The 26,137-nt window shown below is 37.8% G+C and overlaps 1 protein-coding gene across 7 annotated transcripts; it reads right to left on the reverse strand.

The window, feature by feature from the left end:
- Positions 1-22: 22 nt before the first annotated feature.
- On the reverse strand, positions 23-25,951 carry Rtnl1 (reticulon). 7 transcript variants are annotated; one of them, XM_073083145.1, is made up of 7 exons: positions 24,891-25,951; positions 17,644-17,679; positions 6,047-6,254; positions 3,453-3,554; positions 2,372-2,478; positions 1,111-1,216; positions 23-446 (listed from the first exon to the last, which is right to left on the reverse strand). In XM_073083145.1, exons 1-7 carry the CDS (start codon positions 25,558-25,560, stop codon positions 392-394), a joined length of 1,284 nt encoding a protein of 427 aa, XP_072939246.1. In that variant the 5' UTR covers positions 25,561-25,951; the 3' UTR covers positions 23-391. The 7 variants fall into 7 exon arrangements, with proteins under 7 accessions (XP_072939246.1, XP_072939251.1, XP_072939248.1 ...); XM_073083150.1 differs by lacking the exon at positions 24,891-25,951 and adding an exon at positions 22,984-23,164; XM_073083147.1 differs by lacking the exon at positions 24,891-25,951 and adding an exon at positions 17,764-17,995.
- Positions 25,952-26,137: the final 186 nt, after the last annotated feature.

The following is a 26,137-nucleotide window of genomic DNA, read 5'->3' on the forward strand; positions in this document are numbered from 1 at the left end:
TGGAAGTTGAATAAAAAACAAATTCCGAAAAATAACGACCTTCTTGTAATAAAATACAACGAACGTGTACAATGCTAGGCGATACAAAACAAAACGATACAATGTGTCAATCAGCTAAAACAGTCGTACAGTGCGCTACAAATAAAACTCAGCAACAATCGGTTCGACAGTTATTTTAATTTAAAATTTCAAAAAGCAAATACAATAATCTCCGCATGACTCGTCTCATAAAGCTTTATACGTAAAGTAGTATCTTTATTTAATAGTACATAATAATAAATATAACAAACAGTGAGTTGGAGTCGGCGCTAAGGAGAAAGTGTCGGCACGTGTCGGCTCGTGTCGGCAGGTGTCGGCTAGTGTCGGCCGCCGCTGGTCCGTCCCGCTCACTCTACTTGTCCTTGTCGCTCTCCGCCTTCCTGCCCAGCGGCACGGCCGCGCGCACCCTGCAACACGCGAGCATTCTCTACATACCACTTTCACTAGAAGAAGAAGTAAACGAGGATGCAGCCCACTGGATGGTAAGTTGCCACAGCGCATGGACATACATGGAGTCGAATTAAAGGCGAAGTATAAAATTGAAAATATTTACAAAATAGGTAAAATTTATTACTTTAGCTACTACACTTTTAAGTTTTAAATTTTGGCTATATAATTTTACTATTTATACCCTTAAAATGGAAAATAAGGTTTGCAGTAGGTCAACGTTAATGATCAATGTTCTGAGTCATCGTACAGATATTTTTTCCCCTAATATTCTTCAAATCAAATCAAATCAAATCTCAAATCAATCAATCAAATCAATATTTTTGTGTACTTTTCATATACTGAGATAAATAATATCATACGTGTATGTTTTTGTGAAAAGGAATGACAAAATGACTACACAGTAGGGTTATGCCTAAAAAAATGTTTCACTGACAAAAAAGAAAAATCATTGTCGGAATAATATTATACTATTATGCTGTGGAATCGGACACCATTAACGAAATAAAACAAAAATAATCTTTGTGTGTGAGTTCACGCGTGCGTGCGCTGCGTACGCGTATGTGTGCACATACACACTGTACAGGTATGTTTGTGTGTGTGCGCGTGTGTGTGTGTACTGACTTGGCGGAGATCTCGTTGATCTTCCCGCGCGCGAGCTCGAGGTTGGCGTCCACCTGCGCCTTGTTCATCTCGTACGCCTTAGGCAGCGTGAACAGCGCTATCCACCCTGCAACCACAACAACGACACACGTTCAATACGACGGAAACATTTCTCTAACAAGGGCTTATGACCACCAAATTATAAAAACCGAGACGAAACAGTTTAGTAGCTTTTTTATAAATGTACAATTACGGTCGTGATACTCATGACACTCGTTTAAATCTATCTTACTCAAACAACATTAATGAAAAACTACATTCATTGATTATTTTCAGAAGTCTCAATCATTTTATTACGTATGAAATGAGTCAACACGTCGGAACGTTCGAGTTACGGAAAAGCATACGCACGATACAAATAGACGATGACATCACAACTTACATTACAGTAGGCACCAAAATATTTGTGATAAAGAAGTTTTGTGCGAAATGTGAATCAATGTGATTATTTACGAGTATTGATGGCACCTAAAAAGAACAAATGTATAATGATTGAAATCAATATTTTATTACTTTGCACCATGAATATCCCAGGATAGTAAATCAACAATTTGATATCCGCGTAATTTTAATAATTTCGTTAATGTAATTAACCAAAAACCAAGGAATTTTAAACTAGAAACAGCACTATTTGACAGTCTATTATAATTGTTACATGTGACCGACCACGCAGTCTATAAAGGTAGCAACGTCAGGAGCGCTCGACTCTTAGATGGGTGACCACTAATAACAAATCCAAATGCAGGTTCCTGTACTTTAACAAGGATTCGTAATCCATCGGTCCTAGTTATTATCAGCAGTCATTAAATCTTATTTGACACCTAATGACAGGTTTGAAAACATCCGACAAGGGCGGGTCTCTAACCTATAACTCTTTCAATCCACATCGGAGCAACGTAGTAATATCTCCTCATTACGCCAGCTCATGAGGAGAGCGTACCCAGCAGTGCGAAATGAGTAGGGCAGCAGTTCGTCATAGTCGTAGAACAAAGTCGGATTTAACAAATACCAAACTTTACAGGGCAGCCATTTCAAGTTATTCACAAACGTCATTTTACTATGAGCGCATTTCGTCGTCAAATCCGCCGTTATACCGAATGATTAATTTGAAAACTAAAATAGATGTTTTTTTTTGTAATGCAATAATAATATTCAGACAATATGTCACAAGAATATGATAAAAAGTGACGACTATGACGAGTTAAGTGGGGTGTTCACTGACCGAGGATGATGAGCGTGATGCCGTTGAAGCAGGCGCCGACGTAGGTGAGGCACCACAGCAGCACGCCGAACTTCAGCGAATCCACCAGGTCTTCCACCAGGAACAACCTGCGCGAGGCATGCCACATTACACTATATTAATAACTGTACAAAAAATATTTAGTTAAAAGTACTCTTCACTTTACGGAAATAAATGATATTACACAGTTAATAAATACCTCTCTGTGATTTCAAATCATCCTGGAAAACCCATAAACGTTTTTCTTACAATCTATAATAAGTGATCATTGGAAGCTGCGTGGTAACTTTTTGCAGCACGCAAAGAGATGGCGTCACAGGGCCAACTAGGAATTGTTCAAGTTCTGCAAAGTTAGACCTTCTTTCCATAACACACAAGTAAAGTGAACTGAAGTGTTTTATACACCTTATGATAAGGGACACCTACACTTGGATATTTATAATCAACAGTAAACAGGGGTTACAGTCATGCTTGAATTCGGCCACAGGTACCCCTGAGGGCTACGTTGGGAAGCTTCGGATAAGTATGTCTTCCTTACCTGGTACCCTTCGAAGCGGAACATAGCAGCATTAGCACTGTTGTTATTAAGCAAAAAATGTTGTGGCGGTCGTGCCACCGGAGTCGAACCACAAAGGATACTATCACCTTTCTCGAGGCTAGATTAAGATATCGCTGCTTCAATTTAAAAGTACCACAAATAAATAAAATATCAACAATGTTTCCATCGCAAAAATGTAATCGTAAGCCTTTATATTTTTATATTTGAAAAAGACTCTCATTGATTTTGCATTCTAAGATACAAAATCCACGCAACCGTTACTTGCAATTTGTGCTTTCAACGCGCGAAATATAATCTAAACCGTCATATTGTTAGTTGCGTGTCGACAAACGAGCTGAAAGCACGTCTCTTTTGTATAAAAGTGCCACATCTCGAAAACTTATCTGTTATACATTAATTTTATAAAGGCAAAACTATTTTTTTTAATTGGCTCTCCTGTAAAAAGTGTTATTTTGATTTGTGGTAGTTTCGAATTGAAGCAGGGATATGTAGAGTGTCGCCCACCTGCGCAGCTCGCTAACGGCGGCGTTGAGGTGCGCCGTGGCGGCCGCCGCCAGCGACTGCGCGCGCTCGGCCGGCACGCTGATGTCCTTCTCCAGCAACCATCTGCAACACCGCCCCACACACGCGGTCAACATCATGTACAACATTATAGTCCGCGCCAAGCTGCTACTCCGCTCTCAAGTGGTTGCGAGCAGGTGTAATCATACAATTTGCTATAACGACGTGATTCATTTCTATATTCAGAGCGGACTAGCAGTTTTACGCAGACTACACAAAATTACAATGGCATAAAAACATAACTCAAAGTGGCAATTTAAAACTGCGAAACGTACATTTCTCCCGCGAACCAACTGATTCGTCCCGTTAATGTATAGATATTGTACGAGGTACCATTTTTTTATAATATAGGAGTAGCAGACGAGCATGATGGTAAGTAGCTTCTGCCGCCCATAGACATCCGTAATCGACCCCAGATAGGATTAAATATTCCTACCTGAGGTCGACCACAGATGCGCCGCTACCCCTGAAGACTATGATGGAATGGCTCGAATAAGTATGTCTCCATTACAACACCCTTTCAAACAGAACACAGCAACGCTTAACGCTGCTGTTATAAGGTAGAAATAGGCGTGGTGGTGGTGGTGCCGCCAGAGTCGAACCACAAAGAGTTCTACCATCTTCAAAAAACTATCCCAACTACGTGGACTTCTTTAAAAATGTGCTGCTTTGACACCGACAGGTACTAATAACTAAATCAATTCCTCCTTTCTCCAAAACAATGTAAGTATAAAATTTATATTAGATTCGGATTAGAACAGAGTGTGTAAAATAAGACGAACTTTTATGTTACAGTAATACAGGTACGTACTTTAGTGTAAAACTAGCTGAGCTAGAAAAAATGGATAGCATATCTTCACAGCGGTAATTTGTATTAATATAGAGTGTCGACAACAACGCTATTACTTTATTTTAACACTTTGTAAGGCATTATACCTATTGTTTGAATATTCAAGGCAAGTATTCGACAAAAAAATACTTAAAACTATTCATAGAGTTTCTTCCCACGACATGCGGCGCTAATAACGGTGAGGTAAATACGGTATTTAGGAATAATTAATACGATGAGTCATGTTATTATGTAAATACAAATTTTATGGTAAATTATTACTTTGTATACAAAGGTCCATATATAAAAATAATGATTTTCGTATTTTATTAAATACGAAAGTAATAATTATTTAAATGTTTTTATTCTAGGTATAATAAGTTATTTAATTAATTTTACTAATAATATAAAATTAATACTATACTAGGTTAACTGTCTTATATTATGAGTATGACATAATACTATAAACTCCATCGTACGAAATAAATATTAAAATATTTTCGATTGATATCGATATCGATCGAAATAACTGTACTAAAGTAAGTATTATAGGTGCCAACAAGAGTGGCGGCTGTATACACAGATGGCTGGTATCATTTAATTAAGGCGGCTTTACGCAATGTATCACACTCCATAACACTTGAGGTGACAACGACGTTTCAATGTATCTTGGATGCTCTACCGTCTGTATCCTATGCAGATGGACTATATAAATCTTAGCATGAGTTATTTTTTCCATCTTAATTTTCTATGTTCTATATAATACATCCGAAAGATATGTTAGTAAAGTTACTAATAAAACGTACAATAACGCACTATTTCATTTGTTGAAACCATTCTCCGCGCTTTTGCGAAATAAAATGAGTCTGAATGTATTAGGATTTCATCGAAAATATTTTACACCGAATTAGAACTCGTTTAACGAGCTGTTTTTGAAAACAACTAACAACTCGTTCATTTTAAGAGCGGATCAGTGACCGGTGACCGGTGACGTCGACAGCGCGCATCCGAACATCGGAACAATGGCTCGTTGTCCGCAGTCCGCACCAGCCTCCTGCCGCACTCCGTCCAAACCTGCCGCATCCCCACGACAGCGGAGCTACCGGTCTGACGTCACCCTAGGACAACTCGTGACGGTCGTGAGTGACTTGCCGATATTGATGTTAAAAAACAAACGCTTTGTGTCTCACCGAACAAAGAAAGCGCGGACTGTCAAAATATATGTACCTACCTATTGTCAGCCTATTGTTTGTTGCAGTTGAATTTTATTTTTATTTCTTTCTTATTTTATACAATTCTAATCTTCAATTAAGTACTACATTTAAATTCTACTTAGGTATCTATGTAGTAAACGCAAGGTACACTTTAAATATTAAACGTGAGCCTGTTTGTATTTGTGGTGGCAAAGTCAAGGATACGCGCTTATGACTTCGCGGCTTGTTTTACAAAGGTCACTTTACAAAGTTAAGGGCGCCGTCTGAAGTTAAAAGTGCGGCAATTTGTTTTATTGGCATCATAATCAAGTCAAACTATTACCTATCGACTATAATTGTTACCATTATCGTAAACTTTCGTTCAACCACGAATATATCAACCTGCACTAGGGCAGTGATTCAGTCTTTATCACTTATGAGGAAGTATCTGTCATTTCGTGTTTGTGCATATTACTATGTCGTGTCAGTCTGTAACGAGCAGAAAGTGCACTCACTTGAAGGGGTGTCCCTCGTTGGTCTTCTGCACGGCTTGGAGTACGTTCTTGTATATGCGGAAGGCGACGGCGGCGGTGAGCGCGAGCAGCGACGCGTACGCCAGCACCGACACCACGGAGCAGCAGGCCAGCGCCACCAGCAGCACCAGCCCCGCGCCCAGCGCCGCGCCCGACCGCGCCGCCGACCGCCAGTAGATCAACGATTCCACTGCAACGCGACACCAACACACATTAGCCTTATACCATCGCTAACAATACTGTGTGCCGCTCACGATCTAGTCAAATAATGATCTACCAAAAATTGAAATTGGATAATTCAATGAATAAGTTTATGAATCACTCACTGAATTGTCTTAAATTGTTGCTTCAGATAGTAATGTCATGTCTGCTTTATTAGCTTTAGAACTTTTTGATTAATGATCAGAAGCCTATGTACTCAAGACGGTTTGATACATGACGTCATAAAGTATTTGACTGAAACGAGAGTGCACGTGGTCTAAACTAGTGTAGGATGCGATGTAACCAAACTCATATCCAAACAAACGTGAAACTCAAAAATGGAACTCAAAGTAAAAAGTTCTTTGGGGATCTGCGAAAAATAAAAATGATCTCAATAAAGAAAATTTCATGCAGGTTGCCTGAAAATTTCACTCAAAATAAATAAATATTCCAGAAATAATAATACGAGCTTTTGAAAATAAGCAAATGCATAATGGAAACTTAACATTGTGGAACGGTTGGGCGAACATAGCAGAAGTAAAATTATTCATATTATATCTGTCAACAAATGATTAATGCCTGACAAAAAATGCGCTTATATTATACACCTTACATTAAATTGTCAGTACCTATATCACAGGCTAACGATAACTCTAAACACATTTACTACTTCTAAAAGTGGAATAGTTTCTAGTACTGGTTGATTAAGAATGTAGCCCCTAAGAATTTATGGAAAACATGACGACAATAAGAGCGAAGGCTCGAATCGAGTGTTTAATGTCTGGGGTTGGGTACCTGCCCGAAAACGGCCCGACGCCTACGTGGGCCGCATTCCTAATTCAACAGCGAAAGAAGTTAGATAGCAACAGTTTTATACATGAACGTTTAAGTGGTCTCATATTTACAAGTCATCCTTAATATTTACTTCATTGTAAACTTTGTAGTTGACCTGCTTCACTGCGGTAGCACCAACATAAGTATCCCTACTTCACAGCAACGTTATTTACTTTGCCGTGTTCCATTTTTCCGAGCGAAGTGAGGCAAACTTAATGAGGCCTTCCAGCTTCCTCAGACAAAGCAACGGATTATATATGCAAAGTTAGGATATTTAAATTGGGATTGGGATTCAATGTTTCATTCATAAATACAAGGATATGTTTCAATTAAATTAATGAGAATATATTTGTATGCATATATAATACATTTGTATGCACGCAGTGAAGATAGCCCGATCACAACTTCACTTCATAGTGTAGTCGTAGATGACAACCTGTTTATTCTTTAGGTATAATTGTGGTGGCTAGTAGAGCTTATAGTAAGTTAATATTTCTATTCACGTATTTTATACACGTAGACATAAGAAGATTTTTTTATAAATCTTATGTCCGAAATAATATTATGAGTAATGGAAAATAATCAATAGAAAACTTGCAAGGATCCCAAATGAAATGACATCACGCTGCTAGAAGATTTTTACAATATGTACCTAACAAGAGTTTTGATAAGATAAAACATGAAATCGAGACTATTTTTATCATAAAAACACTCAAACCCATTCAAAATGTTCAACATCTTGCCGGAACAATATGTTGTGTTGCCTACGTTAGCACTGGGCAGGCTCGACTGGCTTCCGTTCCACGTCTACTTGCCCGGTTACACACTTCACTACACCGAAACCCGATCCCGAGACACGTCAGAGGGGAAGTTATGCACCAACTTGAGCTTTACGTCCGTAATTTTAGTAATGAAAATACCTGGTCCGCGAGGGGGAAGCTCCACGTACTGGCCGGCGTGGCGCGGCGACTGTCTCGGACGCGCCATGGCGACGGAGTGGGCGAGCGGAGAGAGGCTCCCGCGCACATGGCCGCTGCCACGCCGGTGCCTTTCTACACACGTCACCCGCCGCTGACAGTGCTGACACCATGCCGCGACCCCGGCCACGGATAACGGCCTCTCTACTTTGTACCCGGCCACGCGTAATCAACTAATCGCCGATGTCAGTCTAGCTACTCGAATGACTTGATATTATGCCGCGCTTATCGAACGCGAGGTTAAGAACGAATCCAGATATCAGTAAAGGTAACGCTTAGCTTAGATGCCTTATCGACATAACGAAGTTGTGCCGATGCGTACAAAATAATTTATAGGTAAGTTCGAGAAATGTAAAAATAACAAATACATAAAGACACGAAGTCTCAGACACGAAGCGATAAACCGAAGTTATCTGACGTTCTTGACTGGAATCGTACAGGTTACTTATCTTTACGAGCTCCATTACAGACGTTCAACCCGAGCAGAGTTCGGTCAAAATTTGTTAAAGAGGCTATAGATAGATACAGTTGCAGTTGGCGGATACACTATAAACGTCCAATCTGATGTCTGGCCAAACCTCTCAAGCTCAACTGCAAATACAGAAATGAGTCAGAACTAAATCGAAACATTGACTTCCCTGTCAGGTCAAATACCTTAGCATTTAAAGAGGTGGCAGGTACAAATATCCACATCTAATGCATACATTATATTGGGACCATTATAAGACGGTCACCCTACATTAATGAAACGATCTGAATTACCAGTATAAATAATTTTCCCATCGATTATATTCATATTAAAATAATGTTTTATTGTATATCACGAACATTATAATTTAATTGATATATTATGAGATTTTTTTTACAGATTTAAGCATTACGCTGCTTTTAATTACCTAAATACTTCTTTATGTTGAATAACTAATTTGGTTTTACAGTTTCCATTTTTTTCCTAACAACACTGAAGAATATTGGTGCAAAGAAAGGTTGAAAGCATAAAAGCTTCATGCAAATCCATTTAGCTTTATCTATACTTCTATACTAATATTATAAAGAGGAAAACTTTGTTTGTTTGTTTGATTGTAATAAATAGGCTCAAAGACTACTGGAACGATTTTAAAAATTCTTTCACTATTCGAAAGCTACATTATCCACGAGTAACATAGGCCATATTTTATATTAAATATATTTGATAAATAGATTTTGAGGCGGTACAAAGTTTGCCGGGTCCGCTAGTCCAAGATAAGCACGTAAAGGCAAATTAAAGAATAAGTATACATTTTTTGTACAAAAAATGCTACTCCATACTAACTTTAAAAATGTTTATTATTTTTAAAGCTTCAATTATATTTCTTTAACTTGTTTATACCTATAAGAGAACAACATACTTATTATCTACAAAACTTGACCTCAAACGAAACGTACCTACCTAATTTAAAAACTAGTTTTGGAAAGAATTTCTGTACTCAAGAAATTAAGGGCCATACACATTACTTAAGGCCACACGAATAATATACGAACCGGTGATTGAAAGTGTTTAGTTAGTATTTCTAGGCTTATAATACCAATGCGATAAAAAATGTCCTTTCCTCCTATAATTTTTCAACCCTTTAGATAAATGAGGTATTGAAAGAGACTTTAAAAGGAATATTTTTTCAAATAGATTGTTTGTTGGTTTCATTCTAGAAATTTAATACAGATTAATTGAATATTCATCCAACTACGAAGACCTTGACTATGAATGGTTCAAAAGAACCCAGTTAATTTATCTCTTTTGGATGTCTTATTTTTTTATCATGGCATTATTTTCAAATAAATTGTTTGCAATATAAGTATCGAGAGAATATTGACTCTACCATTGTGACGACAATAGACTTATTTCGGGACTCTCTATGCAAGAAATTGTCCCTACGTACACACATTAGTAGGCGGACATTACTCTAAAATTTTCAATCGAAACCTGTTAAACAATTACTGATTGGTCAGCAAACGCCTGCCTGTCTAGTGTAGTAATAAAGTCCACGACAAGAATCCTCACAGACAGAAATCTTCCACCGTGCCCATGCATCATTCACTTAGACATGGCAACAAGGTAACAATTTAAGTAAATTTACGTACTATTTACGTAAATTTTAATGACTTGTCATTTTACGCCGATTTCCTTTTAAAAAATTAAGGAAATACTTTTAGAGTTATCTACGGCTTACCCAAAAACTATCTTATTTAACCAACTTTCTATTTAAACTACTTTTTACGTTGTACTGGTTCACTACTTCTCACTTCAGTTGGTTGTATTTTTTGTCACTATTTTTTCGTTTTAATTGATAATTGGAATTCAAATCGTGCGTCATTACGACCGAGGATTCGAAAGCTACACCTTCGTGAAATAGTATTTCTTTATAATTTGAATCTAATTTTTCTCTTTGAAAGAGACCATCCTCCAATAAATTTTATTATTAAATTGGAAACTACCCAATCGTATGTAATAAATTAAAAATCAGTACGATATATAAGAATTCATGTATAAAGTCGGTTTACAATGATGACAAAATGGTAAAATATATCGCTTTCATAATATTACAAAATGTTACGCATTACGAGGTATCGTGTTATCTGTCAGCTAATTGATTGACGATGACATACTCAATTGCTGTAATAGACTCTAATCACTTGCTATGGAAAATATCTCAGGTACACTAATTTGAACTATCACTACGAAATATACTTCTACTATTTTGGTATTCTACTACTAATTAAGTTGAATATCGACATGTATGCATATTTTTTTCTAAGCAGAAAATTTACATTTAGTCATAGTTGGTTCTTGTCAAATTTAGGACCCCAATATTCCAAAACTGCGATAATACTTAAAATTAAACATGAAGATGGTACTTCAAGAGTATGCACGTGGAGAGACTCTGACAAAGATAACCATGTTCGTAGGCCTTAACTTTCTATCTACGATAAGACTGTTAATTTATATTGCGAAACATAGAGATAATGTTCTTATCTTCTAACCAGGACCATATAATATAAGATCAATAGTAGTAATATTACATAATTAAAGATAATAAATGTATATTGGTTGTATTTTTCCATCTATTACATAAGATATAATTATATATATTTGCAATTAAGTCACACTCAACATTGTTAAGCAATCATTGTAAGAAGAGCACATTGCCAAAATAAACAGTCAGGCGTATCTGGTGGCGGGCGCGCGCCGAGCGATTGCGTTGCGGCATTGTGGCGGCGCGGGAACACGCGCGCGCGCCGCCGCGGTCACGGCTGCGGCTTAGCGAACTTCGATCAGCCCCAAATACATTATAACAATGTCAATGGAAACACTCGAACATGACTTGTTCTGATAAAGGAAAGTTATCTATAGAGCTCTTTAATTAATAAAGTCAGCCACAGAAGGATATAAGGACGTACAATTTTACAATGCAATAAAGTGTAAAACGAAAGGTATGTGCCGCGAATAGTAATAATTACATAATATAATTATGTCAATAATGTTTTGGTTAAACACAAATAGCAGTAATGCTAAACAATAAAATATTAGAGGAGCGGTGCACCTGCCGCTGGCTCATCAATCTGAATGTGTCCATCTGAATGCGTCTACTCGCTCGCGTGTGCCCGCCGCACCGTCTGGGAATGGTGATATATTATTACGACCCCGTTAAGGTATTTCTAATTCCAAACAAAACAGGAGAAGAACAGCACAGCAAATAGACGATACTAGGCTTCCATTCCAGAAACTGGCTTTCACAGTTTAATTTTGGCTTCTTCACTGAACCGATTGCAACTCAATTAACTGTTGTATATCCTTTAGAGATATTATATCTGTCATCCTTATCAGCCAATTACCTCGTTCATGAGGTCAAGACTGACCTAGGACAACATGACGAATTTAGCGCAAGGCCCGGATCGCTCTCCGACATACGTCGACATAAATATCCAAACTGGTTCCGAACGTATTCGACAAAAAGTACAAGATCGCCGATGTATTTAAAACTGTCGCTTACCTTCTTCGGTCCCAGGCAAGTACGGTCCAGCAACAGCGATGGTAAAAAATGGAAGAAGCCCCATACATATACATAAATTAAAGTCATTTTTGCTATCGAAATATCCAACTACATTTTTCTGAGTTTGTATACTTATTTAAGCGATCGTTCAGGTAAATCAATTTTCATAAGTTGTTTCGACGGATTTTCAATAGACGCCGTAAAGGACTCTGTTGGGCTATTATTTCCATTTAAATGATTAACCCGGTAACTTAAGTGGCTTACATTCGTATATACACAAAAAATCTCGTGTGAACAGGGAGCGGAAGCCAATTTATATAATTTTATACTTATGACCAGCACATACCTTTAGAGAGAGTAAAAGCAATTGATGGCGAATGTAATTCAGCATGATGCCAACAGTCAGATAGCATGTTCCGTATTTCTCGTGAATGGTCGTGCGTAGAAATGCATCACTACCGGTCATGCAAACGTATGCTACGGTCTGCTGTGGATTTGCATAACGAGTGTAAACAACTGACTCACTATGTTAACGCCGGGACATTTCCATGTTCCGTGCCAAAATTTTGAGAGGTTCATTTCACCTCTTGATGCATGTAGAAATATATCTACTTAACTTCCATACTTCCATTTATATACTTCCATCTATTTTGAGGTTAAATACATAAATATTAATTAAGTTTATCATTAAGAGGCACTTTAAAAAAACTGTGATATAATTGTAACACAGTTGAGGAAAAAAACAAATACAGATTAACAGGCGACCAACTGCCATGGCAATAATAATCGTAACCATATACTAATCGACAATCGTACATATGTCTCAATAAGAGTAAAAGCTTTCATAATATAAAGTTCCGTATTCCTTGCTAAACGAAGTTTGTAATCACCCATAGGTAAAGAAATAACTAAAATAGAAAGTTAATAATAGGTAAAAAAATATTAATCGATAATATGGAGTTAAATTAAAGTTTTGGAAGCTATCCATAATTTGGACGATAGACTGGGACGACGTTCTGACAGGTTACAATAACTACATTAAAGTATCAGCAGGAACGTGACCTCGAGACGTGGAAGTCGGATTTCAAACAGAAGCAATTGCAACTGAAATACAACTGCGAAAGGCGAGCGGCGACACCGCGGTAAAAATATCGTGTGGGCTCGCCGTGTGCGCGCGGAGCCGCTCGGTGGCGCCCGGTGCATTCTAATCGATATTCAACATAGTACCCCAAATGAGTATGTATTACTCTTTTCTTTAACGAATCAAACTACACAATATAAATCAAATCTTAAAACACAATACATTAAGCTCCTAGTGTTACAATAATGATTATACCAAAATATTTATTTTCTGATTACAAAAACTGCCATCATCCCAAGTTTTTCTACATGATGCAAAAATGAAGGTACGAGATTAAAACGAAACATTTGAAAACAACATGCAAATTATATAAAGTTTATATTAATTTGTATTACATGTGACGTATTTAAAGAAGAACCTAAAAGGGAAAAATACTGAATATCATGACCGATTTCGAATATTATTTTTCATGAGGTCACGAGGTCACATAACTATGGCTAAAATTGTAATATTACAAAAAAAATGCCTGGAAACTTCCATTATTGGGACGGTTCCAATAGAAGATTAATGATTGCTAATTATTAATTCTTGTTTCAAATATCATTTCGTCCAATTTATATTCTTCTTGCGAAGACGCATATCTTAGGACAATGGTTAACATTCAGCTTAAATAGAGAAAACCATTTATTAAAACTGATCGCTTATCGAGTAGAGCATAAGCGGGAAATAACGAGAAATTGACGGCAACTGCTGTTTACCACCTTTAAAACAATTTATAACATAATCCAGATTTGTTTAATACATTGGTATAGGTTATTTTGTGTTATAAAATATAATGACATGTAAGGATTTAAATATAGTGATATAGAAATAATAACAGCGGTGGAACACGGGAAGCGGTTCATCTAGCCGCTTGGTCGAAGCTCGCGAAGTGATTTACAAATTGGACCACGAGTGTGTCCGCCCGATGGTAGCTACGACGCATTACGTTACGGTCCTAACCAATTGCATCCACTGATATAAAAAAGTCAAGCTACTTTTTCGTCTCCAAAAATTGTTAATATCCTAAGAGAGTATGAAAAGTTTCCAAGTGAAGTTATGAAAAATAACAATGTAATTATATAATCTAAAAATAGATTAGTGTTTTCATAATATTATAACATGAACATGGTAACCGTGAAGATAATCAATAAATCACCATTTCCCCAACATCCAAAAGATAAATATCCATTTTGGAGAAAGATGAGAATTACCGGAAGAAGCTGCTATACTTTTGCAGAAGTAAAACATGGAAAAGATATAGTATTTAATTTTGTACCTACGAGTATTTCACTTTCACTTTAACTCGACTCTGGAAGTTATTATCTCACACAGGCGTCTAACTATCCAGTAATTTAACTATTAATATGGGTGTTCTCGCATTCTTGTAGCTTCCATCGCTATTCAGGCAGCATGTGCGAGACATACCTACTGATTAAAATTATGCACTAATTGCACTCAGATCAAATTTATTTTTAACATGTCGTTATAAATTAATCCGATCTGAGTATATCGTTTATGTAATGTAGGACTGTGCAGAAATAACTGATTAACAAAAAAATCCAAGCTGATGACTTCAGAACTGGAACATCGAGGCAAATACCTTAATTTATCGAGTTCAACTGAGGTAAATATTATATTTAAAACAAGTGGGAATACTCTAGAAGGTAAGTCTGACACATTTGTTTACTATGCTGTTATGATTATCTTCATGTTTGTCCACGTGAGCATGTTATACGATATCATTCACTTACACCGGTCATGTTCCACTTTGAAAGATAATTCTGGGAGGTATTTGTGAGTTTGTATCAATTTTTTATTTAGGTGATCGCAAAGTATATTTGTAATAAAAACTTAATCATAGGTGTATACAACTATACACTAACACGATAAAGTGATATAAATAAATATAACGTGAGTATCGTAGTTATAATGTTGATCCAATTTTAATGTAAAATGTTTGACCCGTGTAGGAAAAATACTGGTTTTCAAATAAAGATACCCCACCTGAACATAGATAAACTTCTCCACGCGGTGATTAAAATTTAGATATTGTAATTGCAGTTATTTTTATATTATTAATAACAATTACGTATATCAATAAATATATTTTTATGTGGCCAAAACGTTTGCTAAATTTAAAGCACAATTTTTATCGGAGTTTTAACTTATTTATGTTAGTGTAAAAGTTAACTTGGTTTATTAAAATATAACGTACGTACGAATGTAGTTTTATGAAACACAACTTCTTCACATTTCATACTATTGCTCATGAATACATCAATGATAATTTAACTGAGTAGATTGGTACCTAACTATGCGTCAGTTCTAAGGTTGTTAATGGCGTATGACTAATTAAAATAGTATCAGACAAATCACTCACTACTCTAAAAGAAGCGAATAACACTGTCAATAAAGTACAAACGTAAAATCTGTTGTTATTTTACAATTATATTTAGTTACAATGTTAAATGGAAATGGTAACAAAACTGTTGATATAATTATGATGGTACAATTATCGTACTGTATAAGATTGCCAAATATTTTAAAATGATAACTAGTTTTTTTATAATATAACATATTTTAATAGAGACCTAAATATTAATTGCTTTGGGCTTGCTTTAAATATGGCACCTACCATCTCAGGGGTGAATAAATCTTTTGGTAATGGGTAACAAGTCTTAAAAAAGGACCTCTTGTACAAATTTCACTGTTCTATCTTCAATACTTTACGACAGTAAAACAGTCAGTCAGTCATGATAAGTCTTTTTATAAGTATAAAATACTAAACCCGATAGACCTAATGTATGTTACTTTGTAAGATACATTACTGGGTTGTTAAGGGCAGATACGGACCAACAAACACTACAAGTACAAACTTCCGTTATATACGGAAGTAGACCTACTTGAAGTACTTCCAACGGAAAAGTCAAAGGCAAACTACTGTTGCCCTTCGTAGATATTGAGTTTCTTCCGCAAAAACTGTCGGAACAATGGATATAGCCTTCTACCAGTATTATTGGTGAGTGACGTGGAAATAACGAATCGTATGCTGATTCGCGGTTGCATCAAGACAAACAGCCGCCTCTAATCAAATTATAGATGTTTAGAAATTACTGACTCACAAGGACTTCTCGATTGCGCTAACCTACAAACTTCATAGGCGCATGCAATGTAAGGTAACAAAATACAACAACCCACGCTACATTAATGTCTCGTTAACTAAACGATGAGTAATGAAAAAAATAAGCATATATTGACACCCAAAAAAATATATTTTATTTAGAAGTCATGGCCTGTTTTACCTATATTACCTATTCAAGCTATAAAAAATATAATGACGATCTACTTATATGATTAAAAAAATATTTTTAAAAGATAAAATCTCTATTTTATCTTTTAAAAATAATTACATCTCTGTTTCTAAAAAAGAAAATTAAAATAAAAGAGACTTGATTGGAAGTACAAAAGAGTGAACAAGAGTGAGGAACAAGGCACAAGGCAAACGGAATTTATGGGAGTCGGAGGCGACGTTTTGGCTGCGGTTCAGGCGTCGCCGCCGAATCAATTCCCGCAATAAAACAATAGACAAGAGGACGTTTTCGAGCCATAGACGCGATGTTACAGTCACAGGCCTCAACGTCGCCTGTGTTGATGCTAATTTCATCTTGGCAGGGAATGTCTGCACACCGCCGCTGGTCGAGCACAGACAATCGCTCGTTATGATGATTGTTCATTAACTTTGATACTTATCACATTCTCATACGAGGTCATTACTACTAAACTTCTGCTATCTTATTGGTACATACCTACGTAAAATGAAATATATTAATTATGGTATTTGTATAAGTAGTTAAATATAAAGCATGGAATATTAAAAAACCTTACATGATGATTAACCTAGGTAACTACGTATTCGAAAAGGAAATGGGAGCTTTAAATATATAAGCAGTTTGTTATTATACTACTGCTATGTTCAATCAATAATGAACACCATGAAGAATATATTTTCTACATAATGTCATGCACATTGCATTATCATCACATTAACATCATGACAGAAAAAAAACAAATGACGATGATTCTAGTGACACAAAACACAATTAAGATGGTAATGTCCGAATGACGTGAAGTGTTCGTGAGTGATTCCCGAGTACCTCCGGGCGGCTACGGGTATATAATGTTCGTGTCGGGTGGCGCGGCAGACGCGGGCGAAGTCGCGTGTCCGCCGAGTGTGCCCACCACACCAGAACTCACCACTATCGATCGCTCATTTATAAATGTCACTAGTGGTGTTAACACTGAGCTCACAACACTACGCTACACAGCGGTCACTGGGTCGGGGCGCGGGCAGGCCGCCGCGGCCCGGCTGGCGAGCCGACCTAAGCGTATTTCTGCTCACCGCCCGCCTTCACTCACCTTCGGGGTGCAGCCTCTGCGGGTCGAACCAAGCATCTGCAATAGAAGGCGGCGCGTTAGCGGGTTAGTCGCGACAGGGAAGAGACAAGCGGGCGAAGCGAAGCCGGCGCCGGAACTTACACGGGTTGAGGACGCTGCAAAGGGAGGGCCCGGAGTCCGCCATGGCTACGTACTTTACGTAATATAAGCGTGGAAGCGGCGGACAGAGCGCGCGCCGCGCCCGACTATCGCGTCGATACTGGCGGCCGCAGCGCAACGCCCTCCCCCCGCACCGCACCCCCAGCGCCGCGCATGCGCCCCCGCGCCACCGCCACCGCGCACCTTCCACTCCTGGCATGCTGCATCATCTCTCCACCACCATACTTCACACTTAACATGCGCCGGTGACAGCAGCATCGTTGTTTTGGTAGATACAATAACATGATATATAGATATTTGTTAATATAGGTTTTAGTAAATTAGTGTTTTTTTATAGGAACATGCGACCGAATAAGAAGCTTCGAGATTACATCAGGTGCTCCATGCTAAATGATATATATTATACTAATTTATAGATCGCCGTTAAACACATTGAACACGTGTGTTCACCGGGCAACGCACAGAGGCTAGATAGGCTCCATTTCGATAATAAACTGAGGGTTTCTGCTGTTAAACACTAGTTTATAATTTAATTTGTTCTTTTTTTATTAAATAAACATTTTGATTGCAGCATTTTTTAAGGCTGCAATGCGTAAACACCTATTTACAACACATTAAGCATAATTTAAATTAATCAAAATTACACTTAATTGCCTATATTCAGTGTAATTTTAATAATCAATTTAAGTTTTATTGTCATAATACTATAACTATAATTACTAGGAAAGTCCTACAACAGGACTTAAGAGTTTTCATGTTGACAGTTGTCATACTGAGAGATCATAATATAGGAATTTAAAGTCTCCAAATTGCAACTAATTTTACTGTCAAAACGTTTTACATTAACTAAATGATATACATAGCCTATATAAAATTCGATAAAATACTTGTAACTATAAATAAAGTATGTCTTTCACCGTGTCTCTTATGGGAGTAAGACCGATGAGCGCATATTCGAGGAATTATGTTTGTATGATTTAACTGGGTACCAATAAGCAAGGTTGGTCCACGAATGAGTCATCTAACTTGTGCTCGGCAGCCAGCCTTGAATGTAAAATTATCACGTGAACATGACAACAATTGCCAAGTTCAAGGCCGCCTGTACCTACAATGATTTCATCTCGCAAAGACAACCAAATGCATAAAGAAAATTATAATCATAAGTGCGTAATTTATAGAAATCGAATCAAACACGAACAATGAACTTTTTTTTTTTTATATAATATATGAGTAGCAGACGAGCATACAGTCCACCTGATGGTAAGTGGCTACTGCCGCCCATGGACATCTGTAATCAACCCCAGATAGGATTAGATATTCCCACCTAAGATTGGCCACAGATACGCCGCTACCCCTGAGGACTAAGCTGGAACGCCTCGGAAAAGTCGGTCTCCCTTACCACACCCTTCAAACCGGAACACAGCAGCGCCTTACACTGCAGTTATTAGGTAGAAATAGGTGTGGCGGTGGTACCGCCGGAGTCGAATCACAAAGGATTCTACCTCCTTCAAACTAACAGCAGAGTTACTAAGTAACTCTGCGGGGTAACATGAAAGTTACTTAGTAATTATTTCAGGTCTGACCTATAATTATTTTACCGCCACGTACAAGTATAGCTAAGAAGTATCAATTACATGTTTGTTGCTTTCATTAAATTCCATATTGTCAATTTTATTGTTATTGAAAGGAAGATAATTGTAAGTTTTTGGGAGAGTGAGTAATATAAAAATCGTCAAACCAAATCATTCTTCCATGTCATTGTTTTCTAACCCTAAGCTCTCCGACAAAGTTTACTAACTGCTATCCAATAATAACATCTCTCAGATTTTTAGACAGCTAACGAAAATGCAGCGGAGTTTATCTAGAACGATGACAAATAAGTGGACTATCGGTTTATGTTAGAGTACGTCCATGCCTAACACATGGGACAGTGAGAGCTTCATTGTTTATCACATTTACTAAAATTAACTGTTATGCGAAACACGCATCACAATCAATACCCGGCTATGGTCGGTAAGGAAATACCCGGCTTGTCACGATTAAAATCAAGTAGGTGTCCCTAATATGGTCAATGGGTGACTCACGCAGCACCGTCACCGCGCCATGGGCATCATAGTGCGCACATGTTTGTCTATTCACACATCAAAAACCCTATGTTCTTATGGTTTTACAGTAACCGATTTTGAACTCATTAGGGCACTATTATAAGATACGTTATCAAGTTGAATATATGTTACTTACTGTTAATTAGCTACATATACAGGCCTTCAATTGGGCCTTCAGGACCACATCCGAAACTATAAATAAGGATTAGCAAAAACTTCTGAAAGGAACGAGTTCATTTTGAAAAAAAATCACGTGTATTATTCCATCATCGGATAGTGTCGCTTATAAGTATGAAATTCTGAGAAGTAATGATAAGTGACAAAATAAAGAAAAAGGCTCATTTTCCGTATTGATGATGAAATATGATGATGATGAAATAGCATGATTTAAATACTTTTCTAATCTTTTTCTTATTTGAAGTCAATTTGATGCGTTACTACTTATCGGTAAAACTAAGTTAATTAATTCCTTATATCACTTAAACTGTTTTATGATGCAGTCGACGTGATCGTGTGCCTCTGTTTGTAGCTCGACGCTACAAACAGTTCATTTATCACCCTATCATCTTATGTCACAAGCCATCGTGTCTTCAAGTGAAATGAATCTATTATTGGCTTGTTAATATATTTCACGCAGTATCTAATAATAATCTGATAACCATGATATCATGGTATCAAGTACAAACAATGCATCTATCACATACGTGAGTGAGCATGTCAGTGTGTGCATCGGTGACGAACACCACGGCGACATGCCGCTAAAAATACAGCCGTGAGCGACAGCCCACCGCCAGTGACATCAGCACGCACCTGAACCACGCCAAGCCACTATCAACAACTATACACCAGGTAACACTATGGTGTTTGTAAATGCTTCTTACACAGTTTTACGATCTAGTTTCAGTGCTTGGATTATTTTGTGCGTATTAGGTGGAACAAAACCTTTTTTTATTAAATTTAACTTGTTTTGGTCAGAAGAAGATCTTTAAATTTACGATAAGATTTCTTGATAAACAGTAAAGTAATAAATAATAATAATAATAGTTAATTTGATGAAAGTATAACATTGATATAAAGAATTTTATTTTATTGAATTCAAAGTTTTACGCGGTAAATGATCAACACAATGTATACTGAGCGATGGCTGTACATGATCAAACAAATACATTACATTATCTATGTAATGAATAAACAAATTTCGGAAAGTTTCTACAATTACACAAGCGTAACAAGATTGTTACGTGTAAAACCACAAGAGGGTTAAACATTAGCTAATTGGTTCGCAGACCATGTGAATCAATTTCTTCAGCATGAAGCAAAATACATAAGATGAAATACTAACATCAAAATGACTGCAAAGTTTTGGTGTAATCGTAAATGGAATAGACAGCATGTCTAGGTATGTGTAGGGCGGCGCGCGTGGATTATCGATCCCGGTTGCGGCACCCCTCCCCCACGTCCCCTTTGCCCCAGAGGCCTAGCCTTTATTACTTCAACGTCTGGCTTTTTCCGGAAAATCCAGAACTTCGCAGTAGGGACTTAATAATGCAAATGCCCACGTCATTCGGAGTACTTGAAGGGAGTTAATATAATCGGATACGTTAAACTGTCCGTATCTCCAATAATTATTCCATAAACGTGGTATCAGTCACGCTGTTGTTGCGGGGTTGAATCTAATTCTTATGCTCAGGTTTTTGCTTTTGATCATTTACTTTAGCAATGAAATGTGTAAAATACTAAACTGTGTGATCCGCAACCGGCTAATCTAATGGCCTTAAACATTCTCATTCTGATATGAATCCTGACCCTAGAAAACTGTAAATGATTGATGATGGTGAAATCGAATGATCTTTATAAATGTATGATTCCCGAATAACATAACAATATCAATATATAATCTTTGAGATTGACAGAACTAAAACAAACACGCTGTAAGAATACAAAAAAATGGTTATTTTGGTTTTTACACACATATTTAAATTTAGACGTTCGCTTATTTTGAGCAAATGGGAAGCGTGGTACTTATAGATAATTTCATGAAACCTAGTAAGAAGACAAAAGCTATCAAGTAATCAGAAACTAAGGACCTACTTGTTAAATTATAACACGAGATAACAGACAAAGGGGTTAGATATTTTTTGCGGAAACGAGGAACTGGGTCAAGAGTATAGGGCCCGCAGGCGACAGCAGCTATTCCAATAGATCATCTCAATTCTCAACCCTGCCATCACTGATGACAGAGTTGAGATGCTAACGAAGCAAATTCTCACTCTCTTGACATAGTTTTTAAAAGCTAGACAACTCAAAAGAATTAATAAGATCACACAGAGTGTTGCTATTAGATACTGTCAACTTTAATTTTCTTAACATCCGTGCATACGAGTATAAATATAAATATCCATATTTCTATTAACAAAATAGATATTTTAGATAAAATGTTTTTGCATTTACTTAGTATAAGGTGACTAAGGTCGTTTCGGTCGAATGCAACATAGATCAACAAAAAGAAAACGATATTACATATAACATTACACTATAAAAATAAATGATCCGTATATACAAGTCCAGCTTTATTTAAAACTGGATTTTCCATCACAAAATATCAGAATTATTGCCAAAATTTTTAGTATTTGCACGTCGACGAAACAGAATTTTATGTCAATCTGCCTGGGCTAAAGTTGACAGGATTATCGCAGAACGCTAGAACTCTGTTAAAAGGAATGTTAGGCTACTTCGTATTCCAAAAATATCTGGTATTGGTATAAAATCGAGGGAGCGCAAGTGCAATAAGTTTCGCGCGAAACGCCGTAAAATTAAATAATTTTATTTAGATTTGAACCAGAGAAAATCTACTGAGGATATAAGATCACGGTACTGACGTAATCGTCTAAATAGAAATATAAGCGCGAAACGCGAAATTCATAAATTTATAACAGGAACGTGACTTCATAGCGACCGACATCAGAAAGCAACGTGATAAAAATTTCCTCGCCGCAATCCATAAGCAATATACAGACAAACCCGCTAACTACGTTTTCCACCACCATTTTATTCATTTCCAATGTTCCTCAAATAATCTTAACATTTCCAGACTTACTTGTGATAGTTTCATCTCCTGATGTCATGTTGACTTAACAAATTCACTAGCAAAGTCACTGATCAGGATAGTCTTTTGTATTTATATTCACTGTATGACTTCGAACTGCACGCGTAGCCGAGGGAATTACTGACGGAGTGGACGACGTGAGCTCGCCACAGAGGATTTCTCACTTGTGAGCAGGCAACGCTTGAGAACTGCTGCTAAAATTAGCCAAGTGCCGTCGTACTTGTGTACGCTACGACGTCACAGAAAACGCCGCCGACAACGCTGAAGCCATACCATACCGAATGCTACATTTTGACTCAAATTTTGTAGGTATGCTTAACAAAGTACTTTGAGATCCCTACTATATGCATGACAAAGCCTCGATAAGACATATATTTAGATACCTGTACCATAATTTATTTTCTCGGTATTTTTTTAACAAATAAACAGACTTACGTGGATCATATAATGATACAAATACAGAGTATGACTTTATTTAATGCATACATGTAGTTCGCTCTCACTAGAGATAACAGATAAGATAACAACGAAGTATTTTGTAATAATCTTCATCCTGCAAAATTATCATAGCTGACAAAACGAGCTAAAATGTTAATTAAAGCAAACTTAATTGTGTCATTCCTTTGTCAAACGGTGTGAGACACAAAAATGTACCTACTATTATTGCAAATAAAGTAGACTGCATTTATATCGGTGACTCACCGGTACATTCGAGAGAATCGATTTTTGCGGTCGCATTAATGATAATTTATACGAGCACAGTTTTCAGCAATTCTGTGAACTGTGCAAAAGCGAAAAACGCTACATTAACAGAGAAGTATTTCTCAACAATCGCACTTTCATCTCGCTTGTTTTAAATATGTCATAATGTATTCTTCATAATTTCCTTTTACGTTCTCTTTTTAAAGGATGTCAAAGTAATTACTTAAATCCATATTATGAGGCGTATAAGATTTCTATGCGAACTTTTATGTTTAAAAACTGCTACTAATATCTTAGGATCATCAAAATACTTTTGGTATTATAAGTTCCTTGTGGGATTCGCATGTAGCGGACGGACGTCCTTTCCTTCCGCGAATAGTGAACGGCGGCAATGCGGCGTGGGCTTTCAGCGGGTGCCGTTAGCCCGTCTCTCGCTGCAGCGGTCAACGCTCTTGCCGCTCCGCCACCTCTGCAGCTGGCCTCCCTTGCCTCCGCGACCCACCACCCCACCACACTTCAAAATCTCATCACAATAGAATTTAAGGATAAAAAATAAGGCAACATTCCATAAATAGGTAGATTTGAAAAGATATCAGAGTAAATTTTAAGAACGAAAATGTAGATTACAATTATGTGCATGTCATTATATAGTACACCTATTTAATTTAATAATAACACAGAAGAGATACCTTAAATATTTCTTTGGAGCGAATGTACCCAATTATCTGTTCGTTAAATAAATGCAGCATGTAGACAATTCTAAGCATCTAGGTAGTATAAATACCTACAATGTTTTGTATTGAGTGACTAGACCCTGGTCACCTGCAGACGCGATACCTACTTCACGCTTGACGGCGTTTAAAACTCGCCTTGAAACCAGGCTGCGATCTCATTGTTTCGTTGCACAAAAAATCTTGCACCCGTTGTGACTCCATGTCGAAAACGAGAGATAAAATAACATTGTTACTATGCACTGATAACAAAGATTACGTCTCAATTTTGTCTATTTATTTTTTCATACATAACGCCCGACTTTTACAATTATTCTATGAACAACCTCAGTCATCACGATAGAGACTGGACTGGTGACAGGCTGAATCTAGAAATCAGGCGTGACGTAATAAGAAAGCCATTTATGTTGAAATATATTTTCGCATTCCTTATTCTTAGATTTCAAAAACGTTGAAAGGGCTTACCAAGTCCCATCTGGCAGAAGATAACTTCAGCTTCGATGACGTGTGCAGTGGGTGCACGCGGCGGCTCGGGCTGCTCCCTGGGCTGCGGCGGCTCCGGCTTCGGCTGGACCGGGTCGGGTTTAGGCTGACGTGCCGGCTCGGGCTTCGGCTCTGCCTGCTTTAGTTCCGTCACAGTTTCACGTGTCGCTTCAGGTTGCTTCTCGACGACAGGCTCCGGCTGCTTCTCGATTAAAGGTTCAGGTGCCGGTTTGACCGGCGGGGTGGGAGCCATCACGGGCGTGGGATCGGGAATGGCCGGCGCCGAAGGCTCGGAAGTCGGGGCGCTCGGTTTCGGGGGCTCCGGCCTGTGCAGCGGGGACTCGCCGGCCGTATCCGCGTCAGACTCGCTGTCAGTGAATTTATCGGCCAGGTGATCGCCCAGCTTGTCGTTGACGGAGGGTGCTCTCGGAGTGTCCACGAATTCGTCCCGTTCCATGTCCAGGAAGCTTTGAGTGGCAGTGCGAGCTGTATGGTGCGGCGATTCACCGGCTTCACGTTTGCCTTCACGGTCCAGATGCTCAAAGTCATCCGTCGAATCCTGCTCGCGTTTCATCGCCTGCTGCGGGGCCAAGATTTCGGTTGGCACAGTGTCACCGCTCGCGAGCCCCCCTAGTAAATCCGCGTTTTCCATTTTAAGATAAAATTTTAATTGGTAATACGAAAATAAAAGACTAGAAAGTGATCGATAGTGGGTGCGGTAGCGCGAGAGCTACGGTGTGTGCGGAGAGGGTCCTGTCGTGCCTCCTCGCCGTGTCGAACTGAGGTCTGCGCGCCGCTCGCTCGCCGGCTGCACGACGTCACTCAGCACGAGAAACGGTATTACTCATCGCATACAAATCGAGTCTACCGATAGTGACGATATGCAGCGAAGGCAACTCTTTAGCCGGTAAACAATGATCAAATTAAAGTGGATATGAAGTAATAATTGTGTTGTTAAAAGGTTATAAATATAAAAAAATATATTTAATCAATGACAAATGTGGTTCACTAGAAATTGTCTTGTATAGTCTTATATGAGTCTTATACAAAACGTTGGATATTGACTTAATTTTGTATACTGTTTTATCGACGCGCGCATTTATGCGCTGCTGCGCGATACAGCAGATTACAGCATACAGCACAGATAACTCATACATAAAATATTTGTTCAGAAACATGAATTATGAAAATGAAAATGAAATAACATTAAATATTTTAATTACTAATTT

Source organism: Epargyreus clarus, unplaced genomic scaffold, assembly GCF_041222505.1.
Source record: "Epargyreus clarus isolate Ecla_fem2 unplaced genomic scaffold, WU_Ecla_fem_2.2 ptg000018l, whole genome shotgun sequence".
Classification (NCBI taxonomy): domain Eukaryota; kingdom Metazoa; phylum Arthropoda; class Insecta; order Lepidoptera; family Hesperiidae; genus Epargyreus; species Epargyreus clarus.